The 21,858-nt window shown below is 42.0% G+C and overlaps 1 protein-coding gene across 3 annotated transcripts in view; it reads left to right on the plus strand.

Moving 5' to 3' along the window:
- The window catches only part of neto2b (neuropilin (NRP) and tolloid (TLL)-like 2b), a 69,181-nt gene extending 48,597 nt beyond the window's left edge, over positions 1 to 20,584 (plus strand). For all 3 annotated transcript variants that reach the window (XM_061894890.1, XM_061894889.1, XM_061894888.1), the window contains 6 exons: positions 4,154 to 4,255; positions 7,658 to 7,784; positions 7,875 to 7,988; positions 13,333 to 13,463; positions 13,561 to 13,653; positions 18,567 to 20,584. In XM_061894890.1, the coding sequence (XP_061750874.1) occupies positions 4,154 to 4,255; positions 7,658 to 7,784; positions 7,875 to 7,988; positions 13,333 to 13,463; positions 13,561 to 13,653; positions 18,567 to 18,971 (972 nt within the window). In that variant the 3' untranslated portion in view covers positions 18,972 to 20,584. The remainder of the gene's footprint in view (positions 1 to 4,153; positions 4,256 to 7,657; positions 7,785 to 7,874; positions 7,989 to 13,332; positions 13,464 to 13,560; positions 13,654 to 18,566) is intronic.
- The last annotated feature ends 1,274 nt before the right edge of the window (positions 20,585 to 21,858 follow it).

Genomic DNA, 21,858 nt, shown 5'->3' on the forward strand with positions numbered 1-21,858 from the left:
GGTGCTAAAATGATGTGCAGGTTTTGGGGACCTGTGTGTTGGGGGGTGTTTGTGCAGAGTTGAAAGGAGGTGCTGGACACTTGGGCATGGAAATGGCTTTGTCAATCCATATACAGGAAGTATTTATAAGACGAGCATTCACCTGGGCAAAGGAGGAAATAGGAGAGAGGACAGGATTGAATTGTCATACTTTTGTTGGACACTTGAATACACGCTTTAATATGCGCTTTAAAATGCTCTTTAATACATACTTTAATATACACTTTGTAATATGCTTAAAATAAGCTCCGCATACGCAACGTTATCCTTACTGCCCTATGAAATACAAAGTAATGTTTTCTAATAAATACACAAAACGCTGTATGGATCTTGGTGTCAAGCTATAAGAATTCCTTTCCACTTCTCACCAAGCAGAAGGAAAGGAAACAAACTATCACCTGCTAAGAATGTACAAAAATTATTCTCAACAAATGAGGAGAAATATAACATTAGGTAAAAAACGTAACTTCAAACATTTGTATGCACGTACAACACTTAAAATCTTTAGTATGTGGAATTAAATAATGGAATGGATTTAACAAATAAGTCAAACAAAGTACTAATATGTTCCAATTTAGTCAACTTTTCAAACTCAAAGTATATGCAAAGCACAAAGAATTAGTATCCTAAAAAACAATGTATACTTTGTTAAAATATGAGATCATAATATACATCTCTGCATGTGACTGTAGGAGCATAAATGCTGTTCAAGTTATTATACATTTTATGGAAAGTGCTTTATGTTTATTCAGCCAAGAGGGGACTATTTACTTCAGTTGAATAATACGAAAATGTATATATTGCACGCTTATAATAATTAAAAGGTACACTTTATTTGTAATCATTACATTTGTGTGAATAATTTGATAAGGTACTATTTTATACTGCTTTAATACAGTGAAGAATATGTAACTGTTTAATTGCATTTATGGCGGAAGGATCTGTGTGGTAATTAGGTTTGGACACAATGTATTATGGTTATGGCAGTCAGGTATATGGAATCGAACCACACAGTTTTTTTTACCTTACTCTTTCTTTTTCTTACTTTTTCCTGCTCGCTTCATTTTGCCATTCATTTTCCCCACATCGTTATTGTTTGACGTTTTTGACTAATTAAGTTCACAAGTAAACAATACAATATAAAGAGGAGCATTTGGAGTTTTGTTTGTTGTTGCCGCAGCAAGCGGGGAGCAGGAGAAAGTAGAGGAGCGTCAAGCTAAGGCTTCATTAGTAAACTACAGTGACCTTAAATATATTTAACTATTTATGGATAACTTTTTGATGCACTATTTTTGGATTTAAATTATGCACAAATTGAGAAAAGGAAGTAAATAAATATGTTAGAAATGGAAATGGAAATGGGGTAAATTTAAACAAACTCTGCTTCTTCCCACTCCGTTTCGAACATGTAGTAATGAGACACTGGAAGTATGTGATGTATCAGGATGTAATTGTGTTTGAGATCAATGATGAACCCGAATCTATACATGAAGCGTCATCTTATTTCTGGAGAAAGAAGGCTACTGTTATGATCCCTTGCCCGGATTATAGTTTGTTTGCATTTTTTTTAGGTTTTAATTCATTTCTGGTTTAAGTTCTGTTTCAGCACCCCTGCTTTGTGTTTCTTGGTTGTCATGGGTGCTGAATGTTTTCACCTGCCTCTGATTCGTGTTCGGGACGCTCACCTGTATTTAGTCCTCCTTGTCGCCTCACTCAGTCCGATGTTTTTGTTTGCTCTCTTGCAAACGGTTACGTGTGTTACTCTGGATTCCTGAACTAAGCTTTGCCTTTTCTTGTGCAGATGCTTTGTTTTCCTGTGCTATAGCCACGCTTGTTTTGTTTGTTTTCTGTATTTCTTTTGAATGATTTATAGAAATAAATCATTTCCTACCTGTACCCTTGTCTCCGGAGTTCCTGCTGCATCGCTTGGAAGAACAATCCGTGTATCACCATGTGTTCCCAACGTAACAGCTACGTTACAAAGTCACAAGGCCACCCATGAACAGGACAGTAGTCTCAGTTGTTTTTAGGGGTGAAAATATGAGAAATGATGACGGCCCACTGATAAAGCCAATAACAATAAAAATAGCTGCGATAACTGATTACAAAAAATGCTTGGATGTGGCTGGGTGAGGGTGAGTTGATTGATTGATTGATTGATTGATTGATTGATTGGTTGATTGATTGATTGATACTTTTATTAGTAGATTGCACAGTACAGTACATATTCCGTACAATTGACCACTAAATGGTAACACCCGAATAAGTTTTTCAACTTGTTTAAGTCGGGGTCCACGTTAATCAATTCATGGTAAAATGAGCAAATCAAGCACTCCTTTTTTCCTGCTTGTGGTAAACTTCCACTGAGCTCAGTGTCAACAATCATGGCTCGACTCTCTCACAGAAGACTTTTCACATTCCATTTGCACCAAATGTTCTGAAAACGTTCCACGAGGAGGCAAAGACAAATACATACAAATACATACTTGCCAACCTTCCCGATTTCCCCGGGAGACTGCCAATTTTCAGTGCCCCTCTCAAAAACCTCCCGGGGCAACCATTCTCTCGAATTTCTAACGATTTCCACCCGGACAACAATATTGGGGGCGTTCCCTAAAGCCACTGCCTTTAACCTCCGCTTTTCCTCCATCCAACAGCATAATATATGCAGCTTTTACACACACATAAGTAAATGCAAGGCATACTTGATCAACAGCCATACAGGTCACCTTGAGGGTGGCCTTTTAAATAACTTTAACACTGTTACAAATATGCGCCACACTGTGAACCCACACCAAACAAGAATGACAAACACATTTCAGGAAAACATCTGCACCGTAACACAACATAAACACAATAGAACCCCCTGCAGCACTACCTCTTCTAGGACGCTACAATATACACCCCCCGGTACCACAAAATCCCGCTTACCCTAACCACTCCCCCCCCCCCCCCCGCCCCTCCCCCAACCCCCCATTTCCCGAATTTAGAGGTCTCAAGGTTGGCAAATATGGACACATCAGACCTAAGCAGTGGCAGATGCTGGTCTCTCAAGGAAGGGAAGCTCAATTTTTAGCTTAAATCATAAAATGTATTTGGTTTATTTATCTGTAAATTTTACCCTCTGTTCCTTTTTAAGAAAGTGATCTGTGACCCTGTCGTACCAAGAAGGCCTCCTTTCCAGGGATTTGACAAGTGTCCTCTCAATGGCCAGCAGAGCTGGGCTGCTTGAACAGCCTTGGCCCATGGTGTTGTGGGTGTAAGACTTGAGCCACTTTAAACAGAAGAAGCTCCTCTCTACACCTGCAGATGTAGCTCCAATTGTTGCCGCTAATGTCAATAGTCTGTACACTTGTTTGCATTTGTGTGCATTACAAATGTATGTTTTGTTGTTCAATAGGGACTGGAGCGAGGCTAGTGCGAAATGTGTCCGCCTGTGAGTGCTTTGAGACGGAGGAGGGGTTCAGCAGAAGCTTCCACAGAAGTTTACAGCACAAGATCGCTGATTTGCGCATTTCGCTGTTAATCAAAAAGGGAATCGGCCTTAGACAGATCATCCAATCATCATGCAGAAGTTGAGCGTCCGGGCCAGCCGAGGCTAGCTCACAGCCCCATAGACCCCAGAGACGCTGAGCGTCCGATGGACGGGACAAAGCCCAGCATTTATCCGACTCGTCTTGTTTCGCTGCAAACACCACTGCCCCAAAGACTCCCAGAGATGCTGAGAGTCCGATGGGCGGAACAAAGCCCAGCATTTATCCAATGACTCGTCTTGTTTGGCTTCCTCATCTAACTCTGAGGTCGGCGAGCGCCTATACTGTTTAAAGCACAGTGAAGCTGCGGGAATGAGAGAGAGGAAATTCGTGTCGTTACCAGTGATAAGAAGCTGATTCTGAACAAAAGAGTGCATTGTATTTAGTCAATAACATGTACACACAATGCTATATATTTAATCACTTATTTTTGTACATTTTAGGGGAAGCTGAGCTTCCCTTGCAGTCTTAGAGCAATCGCCACTGGACCTTAGATTGCAGGCTGTACAGTCCATCCATAATCTTCATTTATTACATCTGAGCAGACCTACATTCCTGCAACTTCATATTGTTTTTTGCAGATTTACCTGCGGTTCTTAGAATACCAGATGGAGAACTCCAATGAATGCAAGAAGAACTTTGTGGCTGTTTATGATGGCAGCAATGCCATCGAGGATCTGAAGGTAATAATTCCTTTGATTGATTGATTTCAAACTTTTATTTGTAGATTGCACAGTACAGTACATATTCCGTAAAATTGACCACCTGAATACGTTTTTCAACTGGTTTAAGTCGTGGTCCACGTAAATCAATTCATGGTATAAATATATACTGTCAGCATGATACAGTCATCACACAAGTTAATCATCAGTGTATATACATTGAATTATTTACATTATTTACAATCCGGGAGAGGGGGGGGGGGGGGGGGGGTTGGTTGATGTCAGCGCTTCAGTCATCAACAATTGCATCATCTGAGAAAGGGACATTGACTCAGTGTAGGTCTGACTTCGTAGGATATGTACAGCGAGCAGTGAACATAGTGAGTTCAGAAAGCATAAGAACAATTATATACATTCGATTATTTACATTTTGAGTATTTACATTCCGGGGAGGTGGGATGTGGAGGGTGGAGGGTGTTAGTCTAGGGTTGAAGTTGCCTGGAGGTGTTCTTTTAGTGCGGTTTTGAAGGAGGATAGAGATGCACTTTCTTTTACACCTATTGGGAGTGCATTTCATATTTATGTGGCATAGAAGGAGAATGAGTTAAGACATTTGTTGGATCGGAATCTGGGTTTAACGTGGTTTGTGGAGCTCCCCCTAGTGTTGTGGTTATGGCGGTCATTTGCGTTATGGAAGTAGTTTGACATGTACTTCGGTATCAGGGAGGTGTAGCGGATTTTATAGACTAGTGCTACTTTATAGACTCAGTGCAAGTTGTTTCACTCTGTCCTCCACCCTGAGCCAGCCCACTTTGGAGAAGTGGATCGGAGTGAGGTGTGATCTGGGTTGGAGGTCTAGAAGTAACCTGACTAGCTTGTTCTGGGATGTTTGGAGTTTAGATTTTAGGGTTTTGGAGGTGCTGGGGTACCAGGTGGCGCATGCGTAATCGAAAAAAGGTTGAATGAGAGTTCCCGCTAAAATCTTCATGGTGCTTTTGTTGAACAGAGAGGAGATTCTGTAGAGAAATCTTGTTCGTTGGTTGACCTTTTTGATTACCTTGGTTGCCATTTTATCGCAGGAAAGATTAGCCTCTAGAATGGAACCTACGTAGGTGACCTCGTCTTTTCTGGTGATAACAATGTCACCCACTTTAATAGTGAAGTCACTGACTTCCTTAAGGTTGATTTGGGACCCAAATAGGATGGATTCCATTTTACCTAAGTGTATGGATAGCTTATTGTTAGCGAGCCAGGTGCAAATTCTACAGAGTTCAGCACTGAGGATTTTTTCCACCTGTGATTTGTCCTTGCCGGATGCTGATGACATGTTGTTTACATATATTAAAAACAGTAAAATGTCCTAATATACTGCCTTGGGGGACTCCACAGCATACTGAGAGGGGGTAGAGGTGCCGGTCACCTCTAACACCTGTTTCCTCCCCTCCAAGTAAGATTGCATCCAGCTCGTTGCGGTTTATCAAATCCGATTGCTCTGAGCGTATCCAACAGTGTAGCGTGGTAAACGGTGTCAAAGGCTTTCTGAAGGTCCAGCACGACCATGCCGCAGTATATGCCCGCGTACACTTAATGTTTGATGTGGTCGGTCAGATAGAGAAGGCATATGTCAGTGGAGTGGTTAGTTCTGAAGCTGGATTGGAATTAGTACATGAGTTTTTTAGTGGCAAGGTATCTATCGACCTGTTCACAAACAATGGAAACAGGTCGGTAGTTACCAGGTTCAAATTTGCTTCCTTTTTTAAAAAAGCGGAGTTACTCTTGCTATCTTGAAATCTTTTGGTACTTGGCCTTGTTCAATTGAGAGGTTTATTATGTGTGTGATGATTGGGGCAATGGTGTTGGCAGAGTCCCTGGGGAATCTGGAGGGGATATTGTCAAGGCCGATGGCCTTGTTTAGGTGGAGCGTGCTCAATTTTTTAAGCACCTCGTCAGCTGAGACCATTTCTAATTTTGAAATCGTTGTTGGATACTCCTAGCTTTCTGTAGTAGGCTTTAAAGGCCTACTGAAATTAGATTTTCTTATTCAAACGGGGATAGCAGGTCCATTCTATGTGTCATACTTGATCATTTCGCGATATTGCCATATTTTTGCTGAAAGGATTTAGTAGAGAACATCGACGATACAGTTTGCAACTTTTGGTCGCTAATAAAAAAGCCTTGCCTATACCGGAAGTCGCAGACGATGACGTCACCCGTGTGAGGGCTCCTCGCATCTTCACATTGTTTATAATGGGAGCGTCCAACAAAAAGAGCTATTCGGACCGAGAAAACGACAATTTCCAAATTAACTTGAGCAAGGATGAAAGATTTGTGGCTGAAGATATTGATTGCGAAGGACTAGAAAAAAATAAAAATAAAAACTAAAGTTAAAAAAAAAAGGCGATTGCATTGTGAGCGATTCAGATGTTTTTAGACACATTTACTAGGATAATTCTCGGAAATCCCTTGTCAATTTATTGTGTTGCCAGTGTGTGTCATACGGGTGTCTTGACGCCAGTCTCTGAGGGAATTAGTCACGGCAGCAGCAGCACGACATATGATCTCCGGTAGGAGGCTACTTTTTTATCACAATTTTCTCACCGAAACCTGCCGGTTGACTAGTGGTCGGGATCCATGTTCGCTTGACCGCTTGGATCTATAGTAAAGCTTCACCTACGGGAATTTTAAACAAGGAAACACCGTGTGTTTGTGTGGCTGAAGGCTAAAGCTCCCCACCTCCATCTTTCTACTTTGACTTCTCCATTATTAATTGAACAAATTTCAAAAGATTCAGCACACATATGTCCAAAATACTGTGTAATTGCGCGATGAGAAGAGACGACTTTTAGCCGCTAATGGTGCCGTGCTAATATGTCCCCTCCAACTCGAGACATCACGCGCACGCATCATCATACGCGTCATCATACACGTCATCATTCCGCGACGTTTTCAACAAGAAACTCCACGGGAAATTTAAAATTGTAATTTAGTAAACTAAACCGGCCGTATTGGTATGTGTTGCGATGTTAATATTTCATCATTGATATATAAACTATCAGACTACGTGGTGGGCAGTAGTGGGTTTCAGTAGGCCTTTAATGTGTTCTAAACCAAAACGACCAGAGTGTTGGGACAGCTTGTTAAGTAGAGTTATGGCTATGCTGGTGAAAAAGGTGTTAAGTCTGCTTCCTACCTCCATTTTTTCTGTAATGAGGGAGTCACCCTCCTTGATGTTGATGTTGGTGAGTTTGGTGTTAAGTTTCTGGCTGCAGACAGGAAGCTGGTTGTTGAAGATTTTCTTGAGCTCACATGGCTTATTTGTGTTTTCCTCTATTTTGTCGTTAATGTCATTTTTTTTAAAGAATGCATTCAGGTCTTACATTGTATCTCAACTGAGAGAAAACTCCATCATTTTGTTGGCCACAGGCCAAGTTTTGTAGCACCGTGGCCAATGACATCATGCTGGACACGGGCGTGGGCGTGGTGAGGATGTGGGCGGACGAGACCAGCCGCCTCAGCCGCTTTCGGATGCTCTTCACGTCTTTCGCAGACCGTAAGCTCCTCTTTTTTTAAACATTGCCCTGTTATTGCGACGTGTAACAGTACCCTCTAGTGGCAACACTGCATATCTCATGTGTTGCAGCTCCTTGCATGGGCAGTGCCTTCTTCTGCCACAGCAACATGTGCATCAACAACTCTCTGGTGTGCAACGGAGTACAAAACTGTGTCTTTCCCTGGGACGAAAGCAACTGCAAAGGTGGGACTTTGTTTACGCTTAATAGGGCTTACCGTGGAGACGCAATGCATCATGGGTCTCAGACCCGACTACAGAAAAATATTTAAGGGGGGCCATTACATTTTAACACGGGGCCCTCTGCCATAAATTGATTCCTGCAAAATAATGGAATACTGGATTGAACTTACAGTTGTGATGTCACGATCGATGACTTGCCTGCTGATGGCATCATGGGAGTAAAAATCCAATGAGTTTATCCCAGTTGTACACATATTACTATGTGGAACAATGTTAAAACATGTTCATCTGAATAGGAAAAGCATTTAATTGGCTTCATACATAACTCCGCCCCTCTTTCACTAATTATAGAGCTGTGATTGGATACACTCCCAACTTGTCCCACCCATCCACAAGACAAAATTAAATATATGTCGCGAACCTCAATACACCCTTTTCATGTGATGTCATTCATCCGGGTCACGAAGGGTCGTGCGCCATTTTGAAAGGCAAACAATCGTCACGCAGTTTGATTTTCAATAGTTTCTATTCACAGCCAAAAGCACACAATATGGTAGTTTCGTTTTAAATGTTATGGTTAGTAACATCCATCCATCATCATCTTCCGCTTATCCGAGGTCGGGTCGTGGGGGCAACAGCCTAAGCAGGTAAGCAGGGAAACCCAGACTTCCCTCTCCCCAGCCACTTCGTCTAGCTCTTCCCGGGGGATCCCGAGGCGTTCCCAGGCCAGCCGGGAGACATAGTCTTCCCAACGTGTCCTGGGTCTTCCCCGTGGCCTCCTACCGGTTGGACGTGCCCTAAACACCTCCCTAGGGAGGCGTTCGGGTGGCATCCTGACCAGATGCCCGAACCACCTCATCTGGCTCCTCTCGATTTGAAGGAGCAGCGGCTTTACTTTGAGTTCTTCCCGGATGACAGAGCTTCTTACCCTATCTCTAAGGGAGAGACCCGCCACACGGCGGAGGAAACTCATTTCGGCCGCTTGTACCCGTGATCTTATCCTTTCGGTCATGACCCAAAGCTCATGACCATAGGTGAGGATGGGAACGTAGATCGACCGGTAAATTGAGAGCTTTGCCTTCCGGCTCAGCTCCTTCTTCACCACAACGGACCGGTACAACGTCCGCATTACTGAAGACGCCGCACCGATCCGCCTGTCAGGTTAGTAACATGTTCATTAATAAACAAGGTTACCTTCAGGCTTACCTTGTTTAGCATTTAGGCTAATACACAGTACTAATTATAACTAAACATGGTTAACATTATCAATATCATATGCATGTGCCAGGACGAACTAAATCAAACTTAGACATTCATACACAAACTAAAGTAAAGCTTCGAAATGTTTAAGCTACATTTTTGTAAAGCCATTAGTTAAAACGACATCATGCCAATTGTTCATGGAAGAAAATTGAATTAGGCCCTAGATGTATTGTTACTTAGTAACTGTATACACAGTACTAGGAAAGAATTTGAAATACAGTAATGAGTATAAATTGCCTTTTTTACTAGTTAAAATAAATACGGTACAGATTTACATACCCTGCCTGTCACCAAAACTTTCCCATTTTTCCTCATGCTGTACACATCTTTCACCCAACCATTCACGAACTGGTTGTTTCTGATCATGGAAATGTATAAGAAAGAAAAACAAAAAAAACAATGACAGTGTCAATTGTACGTGGCTTGTAAATATGCATTTTCACGAAAGGAATAAAAATAAATGATGATGATGAAGCCTCGAGTGATTTGAAAGCCTTTAACTCTTCCATAGTATAAGCACTTTTGGAACAAACCAGATAATTTAGAATGTCTATGTATGTTATAGCAGGAAGGCATTTGTGGTCAGCAGTCATTTTAGTTTTACAAACTTCGTATGGATAGATACCAATGCATTCTGTCTTGCTGGCGTATCTTTGTCTCGTTTGTTTATCCATACCATCTCTGTACCGCTTCTTTGGTGTTTTACTGGGCATTTGCGTTGGTTTTGTAAGATTACTGATATTAGAACCGGTTTTGTGCAGTGGAATGCAGCGAAGCGAGTAAACAATGAAAGCTTGCCTCTCAAAATGGCCGCCCGCAAAGCATCATGTGATGGGGTAATCGAGTGTGAGAATGATGTATTACTGCCACAATGAATAATTCAGGGGGGGAAAACAGGTATTAGTGAGATTTGGCCTCATTTTCAGTGCGACAGCGAAGCCAAGGAAGTCGGTTAGTGAGCAAAGAAACTGATGCCTGTAATATATCAGCCGAAGAAATCGACAAACATTTCACGCCATCCCCTTTGATTAATTGATTGATTGATTAAAACTTTTATTAGTAGATTGCACAGCACGGTACATATTCCGTACAATTGAGCACTAAATGGTAACACCCTAATATGTTTTTCAACTTGTTTAAGTCGGGGTCCATGTTAATCAATTCATGGTACATGTTGGTGTTTTCACGTACATGTTTTATGCTCTTACACCTGACAATTGTTAGCTGTTAAGTCGCAGCGGCAAAGCTACAAACAACGTACAGTCAAAAATACTTTTAGCCAAGGGTATGCACAAAAATAAATTAGTGTTATTTTCGGAGATGTAGCGCAGTGATCAGAGTATTTAAAAGTAACAATGGGCTTGTTTTTTTTTTTTTTTTTAGAAAACCCTGCTTATAAAAGAGGACCTTGATCATCTCAGACACATGAAAGCTGAGATTAGGCACAATTTAAACAACTTTGCATTCTGAAATTCTTCTCGGGCATTACAACCGACTGCATGGACTACATAAATATAGACACATTTGGTGGCCCTTTTACTATTTCTCGTCCATTGAACATGCTCATATCTCATAAAAATCAATTCCAGAGTTTTTTATTCTTTTTTTCAGGTAGGGGACTTTTGGACTAGGTTACAGTTTGTCTCCGTACGGTCCCTTGTCTAGTTTTTTTTTTTTTTTTCATTTCACGGGTGTCAAACTAGTTTTAGCTCAGGGGCCACATGGAGGAAAATCTATTCCCAAATGGGCTGTACATACTTGCCAAGCCTCCCGAGGTTTCCGGGAGACTCATGAATTTCAGTGCCCCTCCCGAAAATCTCCCGGGGCAAACATTCTACAGAATTTCTCCCGGGTGGGGGCGTGCCTTAAAAGCACTGCCCTTAGCGTCCTCTACAACCTGTCTTCACGTCCGCTTGTCCTCCATACAAAGAGCGTGTCGACCCAGTCACAAGATATATGCGGCTTTTACAGACACACATAAGTGAATGCAAGCATACTTGGTCAACAGCCATACAGGTCACACTGAGGGTGGCCGTATAAACAACTTTAACACTGTTACAAATATGCGCCACACTGTGAACCCACACCAAACAAGAATGCTAAACACATTTCGGGAGAACATTCGCACTGTATCACAACATAAACACAACAGAATAAACACCCAGAACCCCTTGCAGCATTAACTCTTACGGGACGCTAAAATATACACCCATGCTATCACCAAACCCCGCCCACCTCAACCCCCACCAATCTCCCGAATTCGGAGGTCGCAAGGTTGGCAATTATGGGGCTGTAATGGTAAATCATGGCATGATAACATAAAAATAAAGACAATCAGCATCAAGGGTTGGAATTGGGGGTTAAATCACCAAAATGATTCTCGAGAGCGGCCACAGCTCCTGCTTACTGCTCCCCTCACCTCCCAGGGGGTGGAACAAGGGGATGGGTGGAATGCAGAGGATCATTTCACCACACCTAGTGTGTGTGTGACTATCAGTGGTACTTTAACTTTAACTCCAGGTTGTTTTTTTTTTTTTTACTTTGGCCAAAAATAGAACAAGCAAATTATGAAAACGTACACATCACAAATAATTCCCTGGACAAAACATTTCAAGTTTGTTGAAAATTCTGAGGAAAACACAATGAGCATGGACTTTGTCCTCGGCCCAAGTATAAACCGTTTGCTTGCCTCACATAATTGCCATTGTGACATCCAGAAAGAAAAAAAAAACAGCTAATTTTTATACTTGGCAAACTCATCACACAGGCCAAATAAAAATAAAACCAGTTTGACACTCCTTATCTATTTTAATCCAGTTTCTCGCTGGCTTACCCTTTTTAAACAAAGCCTTTATCCCAAAAGAACCTTATTTTGCGGCCCCCACCGTGATATGAAAGTTTAATGTTAGTGCGGCCCGCGATTTATATTTAAGTGGCGCTTGACAGCGTTGTGTTATTTGGGTCCAAAATGGCTCTTTCAACGTTCTGGGTTGCCTACCCCTGTGGAAAAGCGGCAAATGAGTGAAAGCAACAGAGACGTTGCCATGGAGACGAGGGTTTTCTTATGTGCCTGGCTGCAGTCACACCGCCACACCTGTCCGTCAGTAACAACCTGGACCAATTCAAACCGTTGTTTGTTTTTTCTATTGTTCAATTTGAATTGCCTCACACGATGAACACTACATATATTTCTATATGACGCCGGATAACACTCTGGGAGTCGTCACTTTTTTGCCCACGCTATCCCGGTACTTATTATCCGCCGACCGCCGTGTTGCTGTAGGGAGGAAAAGCGGAACGACACACATTGCAGAAACAACATTATTCTCTGTGCGTCGGCTTAATACCTGCTTAAAACCTACTCAGTGGCCTAGTGGTTAGAGTGTCCGCCCTGAGATCGGTAGGTTGTGAGTTCAAATCCCGGCCGAGTCATACCAAATACTATAAAAATGGGACCCATTACCTCCCTGCTTGGCACTCAGCATCAAGGGTTGGAATTGGGGGTTTAATCACCATGAATGATTCCTGGGCGTGGCAGCGCTGCTGCCCACTGCTCCCCTCACCTCCCAGGAGGTGATCAACGGTAATGGGTCAAATGCAGAGAATAATTTCGCCACATCTAGTACAGTATGTGTGACAATCATTGGTACTTTAACCTTAACTTTAATGCAAATATATTCCACAACCCCAAACATGTCTTTTTCAAAGCCTGCAGTGAAGAGAAAGGTTCGTGATGTGCAAAGACAATTCCCGGAAAAGTGGGAGATGCAATATTTCTTTGTTGAGCACAGGGGCACCCCGACGGTGCACAAGGAATACAATTTGAAACGTCATTATACAACTAGACATGATGAGGAGTAGGCAACATTTTTTTAAGAAATATTTTCTCGCGGCCCAGCCTCATCCAGACTCTGCGTCCAGTGGCCCCCTGGTAAATTGAGTTTGAGACCCCTGAGTATACTGTAAATAGTCATGAACATAAAGAAAAGGCATTGAATGAGAAGGTGTGTCCAAAGCATGTGGCCTTTTGAGCCCTATGTTCAATTTAAATACGTTCACATGGTCTTTTGTGCTACTGATCTAGAGAAGAAGCAAAAAGGTATTTTCCACCACATCACAAAGACTCATGGCACTGTCATCTGCGTGTCCACTGGAGTGGTGCTGCTGCTGCTCATCATCTCCATCCTGGTGCAAATCAAGCAGCCGCGCAAAAAGGTGCTCCTGGAGACACAATCGGCTTTCCATCCATTTCCTTCCGCTTGTCCTTTTCATGCAACAAAAACGCTCATGTGACTCATGTTTTATTTGTCAGGTGTTGGTGCGTAAGAATAACTTGTTCCACCGCAGAGACTTCCAGGAGGTGCTGGAACCTCCACATTATGAGCTCCTCACTCTCAGAGAAAAGGTCAGTTTATTAGGCACGCTCACTTTGGGTGCCACTGTTACGCATAAAAAAACCACGGGGAATATTATTGTAATAATATTAATATTATGGAGCCAGAACACTGCTAGTAAGATTTGGTATCCCCCCAAAAATTGACAGTGTAGAAAAAGTTATATTGGCAACGAAACAAGTTTTGGCAACAAATAAATACAAACATTGAAAAAATACAATATTTTTGGTGCACGTTTTCAATGCCAAGATTCATATTTTTGTACAATTTTATTGTTTTTGTGTAGGGCAGTGTTTTAGCCAGAGGAGGGGGTGCCTGTGGGCGGGGCTTATAACAGGTTTACCCGTAAGCAGTTTTACTGTTTACTGTGGTCCTGGGTTCGATCTCAGTCTCGGGATCTTTCTGTGTGGATTTTGCATGTTCTCCCCGTGAATGCGTGGGTTCACTCCGGGTACTCCGGCTTCCTCCCACTTCCAAAGACATGCACCTGGGGATAGGTTGATTGGCAACACTAAATTGGCCCTAGTGTGTGAATGTGAGTGTGAATGTTGTCTGTCTATCTGTGTTGGCCCTGCGATGAGGTGGCGACTTGTCCAGGGTGTACGCCGCCTTCCGCCCGATTGTAGCTGAGATAGGCGCCAGCGCCCCCCGCGACCCCAAGAGGGAATAAGCGGTAGAAAATGGTTGGATGGATGTGGTCTCTCTTGTCTTATCCCTCCTCTAGTCGCTGGATGTCGCTCAACATTACGATAGTCCAGAGGTGTCATAGTCCTTTTCACTGAGTTTGGATCATTAGTTTGGAATATTGACAAATAAGGAAGTAACACAAGACAAAAGTTTGTAACCCAAAACTATTTCAGGGTCTGTTTGAAGTGAACATGCTTTTTTTTTTGACAACTGCCGCTACACCACTTCCTACCATCCAGTAATCCACAGGCCAATATTCATCTATTCAAAAAAGTGAACAATTGAAGTGATATAATACACCCACCTAACATACTTGTTGATTTTATTGATACTTGTTGATTTTATTGATTTATATTTGATATATCATGTAAAAATGTCTGTGTTCTGCACATGAATGTCATACCTAAATATTAGAAACACATCCGTCTTCACAAGATGACGACACAACTGCATTGCAAACATAGTTGACTTGATAAGACTTAAAAAACAGGTGTTAATAAAAGCTGCTGTGAGATGTTACATAATGTTGCTGGAGTACAACCTCTTGTGCTAATAAAATGGTAATGAAACATTTTTTTTTCACATTTTTATTTACACCAATTCCATATACCGTATTTTTCGAATTATAAATCGCTCCGGAGAATACGTCGCACAGGCCGAAAATGCATAATAAAGAAGGAAAAAAACATATACGTCGCATTGGAGTACAAGTCGCATTTTGAGGGGAAATTTATTTAATAAAATCCAACACCAAGAATAGACATTTGAAAGGCAATTTAAAATAAATAAAGAATAGTGAACAACAGGCTGAATAAATGTACGTTATATGACGCATAAATAACCAACAGAGAAGGTGCTTGGTATGTTAACGTAACATATTATGGTAAGAGTCATTCAAGTTACTATAACATATAGAACATGCTATACGTTTACCAAACAATCTGTCACTCCTAATCAATCAATCAATCAATCAATCAATCAATGTTTATTTATATAGCCCTAAATCACAAAAGTCTCAAAGGACTGTACAAACCATTACGACTACGACATCCTCGGAAGAACCCACAAAAGGGCAAGGAAAACTCACACCCAGTGGGCAGGGAGAATTCACATCCAGTGGGACGCCAGTGACAATGCTGACTATGAGAAACCTTGGAGAGGACCTCAGATGTAGGCAACCCCCCCTCTAGGGGACCGAAAGCAATGGATGTCGAGCGGGTCTAACATGATACTGTGAAAGTTAAATCCGTAGTGGCTCCAACACAGCCGCGAGAGTTCAGTTCAATTCGGATCCAAGACAGCAGCGAGAGTCCCGTCCACAGGAAACCATCCCAAGCGGAGGCGGATCAGCAGTGTAGAGATGTCCCCAATCGATACACAGGCGAGCGGTCCATCCTGGGTCCCGACGAGCGGTCCATCCTGGGTCTCGACTCTGGACAGCCAGTACTTCATCCATGTTCATCGGACCGGACCCCCTCCACAAGGGATGGGGGGACATAGGAGAAAAAAGAAAAGAAGTGGCAGATCAACTGGTCTAAAAAGGAGGTCTATTTAAAGGCTAGAGTATACAGATGAGTTTTAAGGTGAGACTTAAATGCTTCTGAGGTAGCATCTCGAACTGTTACCGGGAGGGCATTCCAGAGTACTGGAGCCCGAACGGAAAACGCTCTATAGCCCGCAGACTTTTTTGGGGCTTTAGGAATCACTAATAAGTCTTATGAACGCAGATTTCTTGACGGGACATATGGTACAATACAATCAGCAAGATAGGATGGAGCTAAACTGTGTAGTATTTTATACGTAAGTAGTAAAACCTTAAAGTCACATCTTAAGTGCACAGGAAGCCAGTGCAGGTGCGCCAGTGTAGGCGTAATGTGATCAAACTTTCTTGTTCTTGTCAAAAGTCTAGCAGCCGCATTTTGTACCAACTGTAATCTTTTAATGCTAGACATGGGGAGACCCGAAAATAATACATTACAGTAATCAAGACGAGACGTAACAAACGCATGGATAATGATCTCGGCGTCTTTAGTGGACAAAATGGTGCGAATTTTAGCGATATTACGCAGATGAAAGAAGGCCGTTTTAGTAACGCTTTTAATGTGTGACTCAAACGAGAGAGTTGGGTCGAAGATAATACCCAGATTCTTTACCGAGTCACCTTGTTTTATTATTTGGTTGTCAAATGTTAAAGTTGTATTATTAAATAGAGGTCGGTGGCTAGCAGGACCGATAATCAGCATTTCCGTATTTTTGGCGTTAGGTTGCAAAAAATTAGTGGACATCCATTGTTTAATTTCATTAAGACACGCTTCCAACTGACTACAGCCGGCGTGATGGTCAGCTTTAGGGGCATGTAGAGTTGGGTGTCATCAGCATAACAGTGAAAGCTAATACCGTATTTGCGTATGACGTCACTCAGCGGCAGCATGTAGATGCTGAAGAGTGCAGGGCCAAGGACCGAACCCTGGGGAACTCCACACGTTACCTTAACATAGTCCGAGGTCATACTGTTATGAGAGAAGCACTGCACCCTGTCAGTAAGATAAGAGTTAAACCAAGACAGGGCTAAGTCTGACATACCAATTCGTGTTTTGATACGCTCTAATAAAATATTATGATCGACGGTATCGAAAGCACCGCTAAGATCGAGGAGCAGCAACATAGATGACACATCAGAATCCATCGTTAGCAATAGATCATAAGTCATTTTTGCGAGGGCTGTCTCAGTAGAGTGATTTGCCCTGAAACCGGATTGAAAGGTTTCACATAAGTGTTCATTTAGCTGCTCTGCAACAATTTTTTCGAGAATTTTCGAAATAAAGGGAATTTAATCGATAAATCCGATGAAATCTTCTTCCTCGATGTCGCTTCTCAACAACTCTGCCAACTCCAAAGGTATGCGTCACTTCTTCTTGTCGTTTTCTGCTGCATATTTCACTACGTCCAGCTTGTAATCTGCAGTACATGATTTCCTTTTCGGTGCCATTTCTGTTCAGCCCTTCTCAGTTTTTATAAGTTACCGCCAACGTTGAAATGATCCATCTTAATAGTTACAGCAGTAGCATATAGCAGTTAGCATCCCATGACCCACAATGCACTTCTGCCATTACCCTCTCCCGCCAAATTCTTGTTGGTTGAAGTGTGTTGCTGATGTGTGTTACGATTGCTGAAATTTTCTCCGTCTCTTCCGCGAATGAGATAAATGATATTTAATATTTTTACGATAATGTGTTAATAATTTCACACATAAGTCGCTCCAGAGTATATGTCGCACCCCCGACCAAACTATGAAAAAAACTGTGATTTATAATCCGAAAAATACGGTAGTACCAATAAAAGTAGAGAGTAATATTGGTGTTGATAAGGAATGTCGATATTGGTATCGATAATGTCGTGGTTATATACTGTACATCCCTACTTAGGATAAGATTCATGCTTTAAATATGTATTTCGTAGTGTTGGGAAACTCACATCGGTTATGACTTCTGCACAGATAGAAAGGTACCAATTTAACATGAGTAAAAGTGGAAGTGACAATGTTTTTGATATACTTTAGCTAGAAATGACCAAAGGTGTAACTCAAGATTAGAGAATTGTGTTAAATGAGCTTAGGGACAAATATTTGCTATATTCTTCATGGCATTTTGAAAATCATTAATCACACTAATTTCATTAGACAATTCTTAAAATTTTTGGAACTACTTTAGACATCCTGGTCACCATTTTTTTTTTTTTAATGTGTAACAATCGTGAAAATAAAGAGATTTTTTTTGTTGTAAATACAATGTTACATAACATTTACAAAAATAACAATTGAATGGAATTCTCGCCATCGCGTTTCTTGTACCTGTATACTTAAAAATGTGATTGTTTTGTCTTCGGATTAATGAAAAAAAAAAAAACAATACCCAGAACTCTCCACACTGGGAATGACGATGTTGTTGCTCTGTGGCATGTTGGTTTTTGGATAAATTGAGTTGAGAGAATATCAATATTTGGACCTGTAGTATTTTGACAAATTGAACACCAAAAAAAAAAAAGAGAAATAAAAAATTAAACTTTTAAATACATTTAATACACCTCAAAATGCACCCAAAATGTGTCCACATTAAGGATATCAAGTGTAAAAGTTGTTATCAACATCCTTGACATAGCTTCCTGTTGTCTTTCCCACCAAAAGGCAGCAATTTTAACAAACATTTTTTCCACTCCTATGGATCTTTATTTCTTTTAGAAACTGTCGGGGGACCTTGGAGAGCTCTCAGAGGAGCTCCAGTCTCTGCAGGCTCTCAGAAGGTCCTCGTCGGCCTCGCGCTGTATTCGTGAACATCACTGCGGCTCTCAGGCCTCGCTCAACTCCATCAAAGGCGGTCAGGGTCGCGGATCTTTGGAGCTCCAAAGATCTTTGCCTCCTCTGCGGGACTCCAGCAGCAGTCTGCGGAAGAAGAGCTGGCCCAGCGTGAAGGCGGTCACCGCAATGCGGGCTCAATACAGCCTGGGAGAGCGAGTGGTGAGGCGGCAGGACAGAGTGATGGAGGAGGAGGAGGACGCCGGCTACGACGTCTACGTGTGCAGAGTTGGGAACAAAAGAGGGAAGTACGAGATGGCCCAGCAAAGATCTTTATCCATGGATTTTTAAAAAAAAAAAGAAGGAAAATGCAGCATTTGTGCCACAACTGGAACATGTGACGTAAATTGTATTTATATAGCGCTTTATCTAAGTTCCATTTAAACTAGCGTGGGTGAAGTGTCTTACCCAAGGACACAACAGCAGTGACTAGAATGGCAGAAACAGGGCTCTAACCCAGAACCCTCAAGTTGATGGCATGGCTGCTCTACCAAACGAGCCACACCACCCCAAAGTGACAAAGTGTTGGCTTTTTTTAACGCAAAATGAATCAATTAGCTGGTGTTAATTGTAAGTGACTATTGTGTTATTGGACTAATTGTGAAGTAGTGTTATCAAATGTGTTTTTAAATACACTTCACAATCTTGGGAAAATACTAAGTTTACTCTTTTATCAGTGATGTGTTGCAGAATAAATATGTTTATTTATCTCTGGGAGTTAAGGGAAAAAAATTGTAATTTCAGTTATAAGTCGAAAATACTATTCTGACATTTGGTTATTAGTTTATTGTATATTTATAAAACAGCTAACATTTTACAGTTTTATGTCGAGGAGCATAATAATACTTTTGTTTTTCAAAAGGGGTTGGTGGAGTGGAGCCTGCTACAATCGCAGTTAATTTCCTTCCTTACCCGGGGCAACGTCGTGCTGTTTGTCCTTGGTTGGAAGTCCCCGACGTGGTCTGCGGCTGTGGCGGCGGGGTGTTTGGTTGACTGCCTTGATAGCTGACGTGTGGGCTAGAGGCGTTGACTTCTTTCGCCGTTGAGAGGCTTTGTTCCCTGGCCAGGACTCGTGTGGGCGCATTGCTGTGTGGGTTCTTAGATGCAGTGTTCGCGTTGAGCACAGGGGCTGTGCAGTTTTTTGCGTGGGGTTGCTGGTGTGGTCCTGCTCCTGCTCCTCCTACTTATAGCACACCCACACAAATATAAGACTTCAAGGGATTGTCCTGTGGGGAGTCATGGCGCGGGGATTAGGATGCCTCCATGGGGCTCTAGTACTCCTGACTTGTCCCCAGGTCGTCCATCTCTCAATTTTAACTGCAGGTTAGACACTTAAGGTTTGTGGGGCTCGGAATAGTAGGGAGCCACCATGGCCTTGATCTCCCCCAATTTTAATCGCATTTTTAGTCTGTCTTCACGCTACAGTACACACATCAATAGTGACTGGAGGTCGGCGGAAATGGCTGACCTCCTCATTTTAACTACACGGTAGACACTCTGGGTGCCTCACACACATTCTTGACAAACCTCCCGAATTTCAGTGCCTCTCCCGAAAATATCCCGGGACAACCATTCTCCCGAATTTCTCCTGATTTCCAGCCGGACCTGAGTGAGGATAGCCTTAGTGGCTCCCTGGACATCTTAGAGAGATGTGTGAAATTGAACAATTTTTTTTGTTTTAATATATTTTTATGTAGGAGAACAAACATGACACAAACCTTCCTAATTGTTAGAAATCCCACTGTTTATGTTATACATTGATGGGAGTATTTGGCAAGCACCGTTTTGTCCTACTTATTTCAGCGATCCTTGAACTCATCGTAGTTTGTTCACAAGTACAACTTTTTCCGATGCTGCCACAGAAAGACGTGTTTTATGCCACTCCTTCTTTGTCTCATTTTGTCCACCAAACATTTTAAACTGTGCGTGAATGCACGCAGGTGAGCTTTGTTGATTTTATTGATTTGCTGGAGTGCTAATACCAGGCATATTTTGTCAATTCATGACTGCAAGCTAATCGATGCTAACATGCTATTTAGGCTAGCTGTATGTAAATATTCCATCATTATGCCTCGTTTGTAGGTATATTTGAGTTCATTTAATTTCCTTTACTTATGTCCTCTGTGTATTTAATCAAATCAAATCAACTTTATTTATACAGCACATTTAAAATTTACCACAGGGGTAGCCAAATTGCTGTACAATGGGCAGGTTAAAAATGAGACCCGAGCAAACACAACACAACACAAACAGAACATGATAAAAAATAAATACAATTTAATTGATGTTTGCATGTCTTATTATCTGTACGTAATATTGCCTGCAGTTCTGATTGTATGCCGTGTTGTTCCAGACCACAGCAAACATTACCATGTTGTTCCAGACCACAGCAAATGTTACCCAGCTTGCAAAGATTGTGATGAATTCATTAGAAGGAGACAGCCTGTCCTTTCCTCTAACTTGGGCACACACAAATCTATACTTTTAGCAGTTTTAAGCCAGTAACTTCCAGGAGTTATCTAACCCTCTGAAACACTTGCCTTCATTATAACACTTATATGAGGCTTTTAACATTTTCGGTTCCAGACAGATTTGTTTTTGTTATTGTCGGTCCAATTTGGCTCTTTCAACATGTTGGGTTGCCGACCCCTGCTCTCGGTCGTCCTCAGACGAGCCTTCCATCGTTGCTTCCAGTCATCCCGATTCTCCATACACTTGGCCAGTTCCTTGGTACTCTGAGCTCCTGCATTCTTCTTGAGTATGTCCACGTATGTTAGGGTGGAACGTTCTCTTTACCGATGCCCATGTGTTGGTTCCCACAGCACCAATTTGCTGGCTGGCATTTCCTTGTGTCCTGGTAGTCTCATTCTCCTTACAGCAATCTTCTCGCTCACCCTTGGTATTCCCTTGTAGAGGATTCTGTTGGTTACGTGTGCACTCTTGTTGATGTTAAGCACTGCACGCAGCATCCTGGTGTAACATCCATCCAGCGACTTCTCCTGGGTTGGCTTCATGGTCCAGCATTCGCTGCCATAGAGGAGAACAGACTCAACTGTCGAAGAGAAGAAGCTGAGTTTGATTTGGCGGGGGAGGTTGGAGTTCAATACACTGGTCATGCCGTTCAGGGCCCTCCATGCAGGTGCCTTCCTCACTTTTAGATCTTGCTCAGTTGAGTTGA

Source organism: Nerophis ophidion, linkage group LG03, assembly GCF_033978795.1.
Source record: "Nerophis ophidion isolate RoL-2023_Sa linkage group LG03, RoL_Noph_v1.0, whole genome shotgun sequence".
Classification (NCBI taxonomy): Eukaryota; Metazoa; Chordata; class Actinopteri; order Syngnathiformes; family Syngnathidae; genus Nerophis; species Nerophis ophidion.